The sequence below is a fragment of the Salvelinus sp. IW2-2015 genome, linkage group LG17 (genome assembly GCF_002910315.2).
Source record: "Salvelinus sp. IW2-2015 linkage group LG17, ASM291031v2, whole genome shotgun sequence".
Lineage (NCBI taxonomy): Eukaryota > Metazoa > Chordata > Actinopteri > Salmoniformes > Salmonidae > Salvelinus > Salvelinus sp. IW2-2015.
This window is the reverse complement of record NC_036857.1, coordinates 27,773,269-27,783,276: the sequence shown is the minus strand read 5'-3', so window position 1 is coordinate 27,783,276 and position 10,008 is coordinate 27,773,269. Positions and strand designations below refer to the sequence as shown.

Here is a 10,008-nt window from a genome sequence, read left to right as displayed (position 1 = left end):
CAACAAGAGCCCAAGCACAAACTTTTTCCTCCCTGGCACATTTTCCAGTTGGCCACCGCATTGCCTTCACTTCTAATAATAACTTTGGACATATGTGTGTTCCTTATCCCAGCCATGAAAGCTGCCAGAGCGCGTGGGGGACATTGCTTACAGCCGCTTTGACAGGCTCATTGTCCACCCTCCCTCCCAGAAGCCTGGAAGGGATGAGCCAAGCATGTGGGTTTGTAGCTTCAACCCCGCAGCAAAACACACACTTACACACACCAACTGCTTTGTTGGTTCTTTTCCATATTATGTCTATCTCTGATAAGCTACCCAGGAAGGACTACAAATAACACATATTCATATATGTAGCCTTAGAAATAAGGTTCATGAAATCAATAACTTGCTAACATCAGATAACATTTATATATTAGCCATTTCTGAGACTCACTTAGATAATTCCTTTGATGATACAGCAGTAGCAATACAAGGATATAAATCCACAGAAGAGACAGGAATGCCAATGGGGGATATATTCAGAGCCATATCCCTGTAATGCTTAGAGAAGATCTCATGTCAAGTGTTAATGAAATGTTGTGGTTGAGGTTCACCTGCTTCATCTAAAGCCTTTTAGGGTTCAGCTATAGGCCACCAAGTGGTAACAAAAGCTTGATAGTGTGTGTGATGTAAACAGAGAGATCTACTTTCTTGGGGACCTGAATATTGACTGGTTTTCATCAAGCTGTCCGCTCAAGAGGAAGCTTCTCATTGTAACCAGTGCCTGTAATCTGATTCAGGTTATGAATCAACCTACCGGGGTGTTTACAAACACTACAGGAACAAGATCGTCCACATGTATTGATCACATTTTAACTAATGCTGTAGAACTGTGTTCTAAAGCTGTATCCGTACCCATTGGATGCAGTGATCACAACATAGTGGCTATATTCATGAAAGCCAAGGTTCCAAAAGCTGGATTTAAAAAATATTTTGCTGTGACTCTTATGTGGATGATGTTAAAAATATGTGTTGGTCTGATGTGATTAATAAGGAGCATCCAGACGCTGCACTTGATGAATTTATGAAATTGCTTCTTCCAATTATTGATAAACATGCACCTGTTAAGAAACTGACTGTTAAAACTGTTAAGGCTCCATGGATTGATGAGGAATTGAAAAACTGTATGGTTGAAAGAGATGGGGAAAAAAGAGTGGCTAATAAGTCTGGCTGTACATCCGACTTTCTGACTTACTGAAACTGAGAAAGAATGTGACTAAACTCAACTAAAAGAAGAAGAAACTCTATTATGAAGCCAAGATCAATTATATAAAGAATAATGGAAAACAACTTTGGAGTACTAAATTAAATTAGGGACAGAAAGGCACGTTCTTCTCCATCTTTCATCGAATCAGATGGCTTATTCATCATAAAACCATTTGATGTTGCCAATTATTTTTATGATTACTTCATTGGCAAAGCATTGTAAGTTAGAATTTTGTAAAGTTATTGTGAGAGATTGATGATGATTGTTATCGATCAACAATGACAAACCTCCTGACAAACCTCCTGGCATTGACAACTTAGATGGAAAGCTACTGAGGATGGTACCTGACTCTATAGTCACTCCTATTTGTCATATCTTTAATCTGAGTCTAGAGAAAAGTATTTGTCCTCAGACCTGGAGGGAAGCCAAAGTCATTCTGCTATCCAAGAGTGGTAAAGCGGCCTTTACTGGTTCAAACAGCCGACCAATCAGCTTGCTGCCAGCTCTTAGCAAACTGTTGTAGAAAATTGTGTTTGACCAAATACAATGCTATTTCTCTGTAAACAAATTAACATCAGACTTTCAGCATGCTTATAGAGAAGGGCACTCAACATGTACTGCACTGACACAAACGACAGATGATTGGTTGAAAGAAATTGGTAAGAATATTGTGGGAGCTGTATTGTTAGATTTCAGTGCAGCCTTTGATATGATTGACCATAACTTGTTTTTGAAAAAATGTACACTACTGGTCAAAAGTTTTAGAGCACCTACACATTTTCTTTATTTTTACTATTTTCTACATTGTAGAATAGTGAAGACATCAAAACTATGAAATAACACATATAGAATCATGTAGTAAACCAAAAAGTGTTAAACAAATAAAAATGTATTTTATATTTGAGATTCTTCAAATAGCCACCCTTTGCATTGATGACAGCTTTGCACACTCAACCAGCTTCACCTGGAATGCTTTTCCAACCGTCTTAAAACTTCTTATGGCTGGGAGGCGCTATTTTCACGTTCGGATGAAAGCGTGCCCAGAGTGAACTGCCTGCTACTCAGGCCCAGAAGCTAAGATATGCATATTATTAGTAGATTTGGATAGAAAACACTCTGAAGTGTCTAAAACTGTTTAAAAGATGTCTGTGAGTATAACAGAACTCATATGGCAGGCAAAAACTTGAGAAAAATCCAACCAGGAAGTGGGAAATCTGAGGTTTGTAGTTTTTCAAGTGATTGCCTATCTAATATACAGTGTAAATTTGGTCTGATTGCACTTCCTAAGGCTTCCACTAGATGTCAACAGTCTTTAGAACGTTGTTTCAGGCTTCTACTGTGGAGGGGGAGAGAATAAGAGCTGTTTGAATCAGGGGTCTGGCAGAAAGCCTTGAGTTTAGTCACGCGCGCAGCCGTGAGCGCGAGCTCCGTTCCTTTTCATTTCTAAAGACAAAGGAATTGTCCGGTTGGAATTTTATTGAAGATTTATGATAAAAACAACCTAAAGATTGATTCTATACACATGTTTCTACGAACTGTAATATAACTTTTTTGACTTTTTGTCTGGACTTGGATTACTTGTGCATTTGGATTACTGGACTTAACAAAAAGGAGATATTTGGACATAAATTATGGACTTTATCGATGAAGATCATCAAAGGTAAGTGACTATTTATAATGCTATTTCTGACTTTTGTTGACTCCACAACATGGCGGGTATCTGTATGGTGGCTGAGTGCTGTACTCAGATTATCGCATGGTGTGCTTTTGCCGTAAAGCTTTTTTGAAATCTGACACAGCGGTTGCATTAGGGAGAAGTATATCTTTAATTCTATGCATAACACTTGTATCTTTCATCAACGTTTATGATGAGTATTCCTGTAAATTGATGTGGCTCTCTGCAAAATCACCGGATGTTTTGGAGGCAAAACATTACTGAACATAATGCGCCAATGTAAACTGAGATTTTTGGATATAAATATGAACTTTATCGAACAAAACATACATGTATTGTGTAACATGAAGTCCTATGAGTGCCCTCTGATGAAGATCATCAAAGGTTAGTGATTCATTTTATCTCTATTTCTGTTTTTTGTGACTCTTCTCTTTTTGGCTGGAAAATGGCTGTGTTTTTGTGACTAGGCGCTGACCTAACATAATCGCATGGTATGCTTTCGTCGTAAAGCCTTTTTGAAATCGGACACTGTGGTGGGATTAACAACAAGTTTATCTTTAAAATTGTGTAAAATACTTGTATGTTTGAGGAATTTTAATTATGAGATTTCTGTTGTTTGAATTTGGCGCCCTGCACTTTCACTGGCTGTTGTCAAATCGATCCCGTTAACGGGATTTCAGCCGTAAGAAGTTTTAATTAAACGAGTTCCCACATATGCTGAGCACTTGTTGAATGCTTTTCCTTCACTCTGCGTCCGACTCATCCCAAACCATCTCAATTTGGTTGAGGTTGGGGGATTGTGGAGTCCAGGTCTTCTGATGCAGCACTCCATCCCTCACCGTCTTGGTAAAATAGCCTTACACAGCCTGGAGGTGTGTTGGGTCACTGTCCTGTTGAAAAACAAATGATAGTCCCACTAAGCCCAAACCAGATGGGATGGCGTATCGCTGCAGAATGCTGTGGTAGCCACAAGCTGGTTAAGTGTGCCTTGAACTCTAAATAAATCACAGACAGTGTCACCAGCAAAGCACCCCCCACACCATAACACCTCCTCCTCCATGCTTTAAGGTGGGAAATACACATGCAGAGTGTCACGTTCTGACCATAGTTCTTTTGTGTTTTCGTTGTTTTAGTGTTGGTCAGGATGTGAGCTGAGTGGGCATTCTATGTTGTGTGTCTAGGTTTCCTGTTTCTATGTTTGGCCTGATATGGTTCTCAATCAGAGGCAGGTGTTAGTCATTGTCTCTGATTGGGAACCATATTTAGGTAGCCTGTTTTGTGTTGAGTTTTGTGGGTGGTTGTCTTCTGTCTTTGTGTTCTATGCACCAGATAGGACTGTTTCGTTTTTTTCACATTTGTTGTTTTGTAATTTTGTAGTGTTCACGTTTATCGTCTTTATTAAAACATGTTGAACACTAACCGCGCTGCGCTTTGGTCCTCTCCTTTTTCCACAGAAGAAAGCCGTTACACAGAGATCATCCGTTCACCCACACCGTGTCTCACAAAAACACGGCAGTTGGAACCAAAAATGTTCAATTTGGACTCCAGATCAAAGGACAAATTTCCACCTGTCTAATGTCTGTTGCTTGTGTTTCTTGGCCCAAGCAAGTCTCTTCATATTATTGGGGTCCTTTAGTAGTAATTTCTTTGCAGAAATTCCATCATGAAGGCCTGATTCACACAGTCTCCTCTGAACAGTTGATGTTGAGATGTGTTTGTTACTTGAACTCTGTGAAGCATTTATTTGGGCTGCAATTTCTGAGGCTGGTAACTCTAGCATGGAACACAAACCGGCTGCGCGCGTGTGCCATTGTGCATAAATGTATTTTGTCCCCCCACACCAAACGTGATCACGACACGCAGGTTAAAATATCAAAACAAACTCTGAACCAATTACATTAATTTGGGGACCTGTCGAAAAGCATTAGATTTTTTGGGCAATTTAGCTAGCTAGTTTGCACTTGCTAGCTAATTTGTCCTATTTAGCTAGCTTGCTGTTGCGAGCTAATTGGACAACCGAATCATTTCTAGTCATCTCTCCTCCTTCCAGGCTTTTTCTTCTCTTGACTTTATATTGTGATTGGCAACTTTCATAAATTAGGTGCATTACCGCCACCGACCTCATTCATCTATCAGTCACCCACATGGGTATAACCAATGAGGAGATGGCAAGTGGGTACCTGCTTCTATAAACCAATGAAGAGACGGGAGAGGCAGAACTTGCAGCGCAATCTGCGTCACAAATAGAACTGACTTCTATTTTAGCCCTTGGTAACGCAGACGCTCGTTGGCGCGCGCGAGCAGTGTGGGTGCAATAATTGAATATTATAGATTTCTAAATTTGTTTTGCAACACTCACGCACGCGACGCGAACGGTGTAGTCAGGGTATAATGAACTTCTCCTCTGCAGCAGAGGTAACTCTGGGTCTTCCATTCCTGTGGCAGTCCTCATGAGAGCTAGTTTCATCATAGCGCTTGATGGTTTTTGCGAATGCACTTGAAGAAACGTTTAAAAGTTCTTGAAATTTTCCGTATTGACTGACCTTCATGTCTTAAAGTAATGATGGACTGTCGTTTCTCTTTACTTATATCTGTTCTGCATAGATATACTTGTGTTTACAGTAGAGCTATCTTCTGTACTCCCCCCCCCCCACCCCCCCCCCCACCACTTGTCACAACACACTGATGGGCTCAAATGAATTAAGAAGGAAATAAATTCCACAAATTAACTTTTAACAAGGCACACCTGTTAATTTAAATGCATTTCAGGCGACTACCTCTTAAAGCTGGTTGAGAGAATGCCAAGAGTGTGCAAAGCTGTATCAAGGAAAAGGGTGGCTAATTGAAGAATCTCAAATATAAAATATATTTTGATTTGTGTAACACTTTTTTGCTTACTACATGATTCCATATGTGTTATTTCATAGTTTTGATGTCTTCACTATTATTCTACAATGTAGAATAATAATAAAAAAATTAAATAAAAACCTTGAATGAGTAGGTGTTCTAAAACTTTTGACCGGTTGTGTTGGGTTTTTTCAACGTCTGCCATATCTTGGATTCAGAGCTATCGATCACAAAGAGGGTTTTCTTTAATGGAAGCTAAACATGTAAACTGTTTTGTACCGCAGGGCAGCTCTCTTGGCCCTCTACTCTTTCCTATTTTTACCAATGACCTGCCACTGGCATTAAACAAAACCTGTGTGTCCATGAACAGTACGTTGATGATTCAACCCTATACTCATCAACAACCACAGCTAGTGAAATCATGGCAACCCTAAACAAAGAGTTGTAGTAAGTTTTAGAACGGATGGCCAGTAATAATCTGGTCCTGAAAATCTCTAATCTGGTAATGAATGGCGTGGCTGTTGAACAAGTTGAGGAGACTAAATTACTTAGTGTTAGCTTAGATTGTTAACTGTCATGGTCAAAACATATTGATTCAATGGTTGTAGAGATGGGGAAATGTCTGTACGTGATAAAGAGATGCTAAGGTTTTTTGACACCACACTCCACAAAACAAGTCCTGCAGGGTCTAGTTTGAGCTTATCTTGATTGTCCAGTCATATGGTCAAGTGCTGCAAAGAAGGAACTAGTGCAGCTGCAGCTGGCCCAGAACAGAGTGGCACGTTTTGCTCTTCATTGTAATCAGAGGTCTAATGTCAATACTATGCGTGCCAGTCTCTCTTGGTTAAGAGATGAGGAGAGACTGACTGCCTCACGTCTTGTTTTTATAAGAACGTAAGAATTGCATAGTCAACTGACACACAGCACTGACACTCACACTTACCCCACCAGACATGCCACCAGGGTTCTTTTCACAGTCCCCAGGTCCAGAACAAATTCAAGGAAAGGTACAGTATTGTACAGAACCAGTATTGCATGGAACTCCCTTCCATTTTACATAGCGCAAGTGAACAGCAAACCTGGTTTCAAAAAACAAATAAAGCAACACCTCGCGGCACAACGCCTCTCCCCCATGTGACCTACTTTTTGTGTGTATGTAGTGATATGTATGTGTAACTGATAGATGCATACACACACACGTACACACTCACGCACACACACACACACACAACGTTTTTTAATATATGTAAAATGTCAAGTCTTTTGCCTGTTATGTCTTTTTCATCATGTGTCGGACCCCCGTAAGACTAGCTGTCGCCATTGGCATCGGCTAATGGTGATCCTAATACAATTGAATCAAAAAGAAGCACTGTTTTTTAGCTACCACTCCGCCATGTTTTCTCTTCATTCTATTTTGACAGTGACGTTTATTTACTCTGTACATCAACAAGGCATCTGAAGTGGCTGCTTTCCCATTTCCCCCCATTTTTTCATTCTGACAATAACATTAACTCAGATTTGCATGCCACAGTGACCAAGCCCTTGATGAACACCTGGATCTGGGGGAGACACAAGGAAAGACACCTCGACGATTATACATAACAAAGACACTGAAGAGGACAAGAACTCAGGAGCCTAAAATCAATGAATAGAATAGAACAGAATAGAATAGATGACAAATCCATGTTATGTGGAAGTCACCAATCATGACAAGATATTAAACATCATTGCCTTAGAAAACAACAGGGTAGAACACAATACGACTGAGCAGGTAACAGTCCATGAGAGCTGCTGAGCACTACAGTGGTTCTCCCTCCGGTATCATGATTTATCCCTGCCAGGCGGGGCGGGGGGAGGGGGTGTAGGTAGGCAGCAGTAGCTAGGGGTGCGGGTGTGCTGGGAGGGTAGGCAGGGGTGCGGGTGTGCTGGGAGGGTAGGCAGGGGTGCGGGTGTGCTCCGGAGGGTAGGCGCAGGGGTGCGGGTGTGCTGGAGGGGTAGGCAGGGGTGCGGGTGTGCTGGGAGGGTAGGCAGGGGTGCGGGTGTGCTGGAGGGTAGGCAGGGGTGCGGGTGTGCTGGGAGGGTAGGCAGGGGTGCGGGTGTGCTGGGAGGGTAGGCGGGGTGCGGGTGTGCTGGGAGGGTAGGCAGGGGTGCGGGTGTGCTGGGAGGGTAGGCAGGGGTGCGGGTGTGCTGGGAGGGTGGCAGGGGTGCGGGTGTGCTGGAGGGTAGGCAGGGTGCGGGTGTGCTGGGAGGGTAGGCAGGGGTGCGGGTGTGCTGGGAGGGTAGGCAGGGGTGCGGGTGTGCTGGGAGGTAGGCAGGGGTGCGGGTGTGCTGGGAGGGTAGGCAGGGGTGCGGGTGTGCTGGGAGGGTAGGCAGGGGTGCGGTGTTCTGGGAGGGTAGGCAGGGTGCGGGTGTGCTGGGAGGGTAGGCAGGGGTGCGGGTGTGCTGGAGGGTAGGCAGGGGTGCGGGTGTGCTGGGAGGGTAGGCAGGGGTGCAGGTGTGCTGGGAGGGTAGGCAGGGGTGCGGGTGTGCTGGGGAGGGTAGGCAGGGGTGCGGGTGTGCTGGGAGGGTAGGCAGGGGTGCGGGTGTGCTGGGAGGGTAGGCAGGGTGCGGGTGTGCTGGGAGGGTAGGCAGGGGTGCGGGTGTTCTGGGAGGGTAGGCAGGGGTGCGGTGTGCTGGGAGGGTAGGCAGGGGTGGCGGGTGTGCTGGGAGGGTAGGCAGGGGTGCGGGTGCTGGCTGCTGCGCTGCTGGAGCTCTAATCCATGACACAGGTCCATTCGGCAAGGATCATTGAGGTAATTAATAACATGGCACAGAGAGGGATGGCAGTCATTAAGGAGCCGCGTGTGTGTGTGTGTGTGTGTGTGTGTGTGTGTGTGTGTGTGTGTGTGTGTGTGTGTGTGTGTGTGTGTGTGTGTGTGTGTGTGGTTGTGTGTTGTGTGTGTGTGTGTGTGTGTGTGTGTGTGTGGTGTGTGTGTGTGGTGTGTGTCTTGTGTAGAGTGAGAGTGAGAGTAGGAACAGCTCTGGTGTACAGTATAGTCCACTAAGGACAAACCAGTATGAGAGAAGACAGACACAGACACACATAGACAGACACAGTGGACAGGACAGGACCGTTTGGGCCTGATCAAAAGGTCAGATAGAGCAAAAACAAATGCATCCCTCTCTCTCCTTCATTATTGAGCTGAGACAGGGTCTGATTAGAACAACGGTACCAACATACACTAGAACCAGAGGGGGTTTATTTTACAGATCCCACGTCTCCCTGGGAAACAAGTGTTACTGAGTTGACTATCCTTGTTAAATGAATGAGGGGTCTATAGAAACAGAGATCTTTACAGCTCTGTAGTGTCATGCACACACAGCTCAGGCCTATTATTTCCAGTAACACAGCCATATGTTAGCATGCAGCCACATACTATATGTCTAATATTTACTGTACTGCACACAGACAGACCAGGCGGAGTACAACCTGGACTCACCTCCATTTAGTAGGATAACTTACATTTTGTATGATATGCAAATGCACTTCGTATGATACAGTATGTTACAAATTAAAATTCATACAATGCAGTCACCTCCGAAATGATTGGCACCCTCGATAAAGACGAGCAAAAAAGACTGTGTAAATAAAAATTGTGAGCTATAGTGTATGTGAAATATATTATTTGATACTAATACAATTTCTAAGAGAAAGACATTTAGTTTAAAACCTCTACGGGATTGGTGTCCCTATACCGGGACGGTTGAGCTAACGTGCGCTAATGTGCTAAACTGCATGACAGTTGTAAGTAACAGCAGACTTTCCAGGACATAGACATGTCTTATATGGACAGAAAGCTTAAATTATTGTTAATCTAACTGCATAGTCCAAATTACAGTAGCTATTACAGTGAAAAAAATACCATGCTATTGTTTGAGGAGAGTGCACAACAACAAAAAACTTATCACGGCAACTGGTTTGATATATTCCACTCTGAAGGTAAATTATGTACTTACATTCAGTAATCTTGCTTTGATTTGTCATCCTGAGGGTGCCAGAGATAAAATGTAGCATAGTTTTGTTTGATAAAATAGATTTTTATATTCAAATGTAGGAACTGGGTTCTACAGTTTGAACCCTTGTTGTCTCTGGCTCCAAACCAACCCTGCCCGGCCATCTTGATGTGTGAAAGATAGTGTATTAGCTAATGTTCCATCATGTCTGACATTCCTGGGAGTGTGTACACTTACATTTTGTATT

At 43.1% G+C, this 10,008-nt stretch overlaps 1 protein-coding gene across 1 annotated transcript; it reads right to left on the bottom strand.

The window, feature by feature from the left end:
- Nucleotides 1-7,647: 7,647 nt before the first annotated feature.
- On the bottom strand, nt 7,648-9,253 carry LOC139029006 (uncharacterized). The gene is made up of 2 exons (XM_070447739.1): nt 9,248-9,253; nt 7,648-8,520 (listed from the first exon to the last, which is right to left on the bottom strand). The coding sequence occupies exons 1-2, from the start codon at nt 9,251-9,253 to the stop codon at nt 7,648-7,650; spliced, it is 879 nt and encodes a 292-aa protein (XP_070303840.1).
- Between the last annotated feature and the right edge of the window lie 755 nt (nt 9,254-10,008).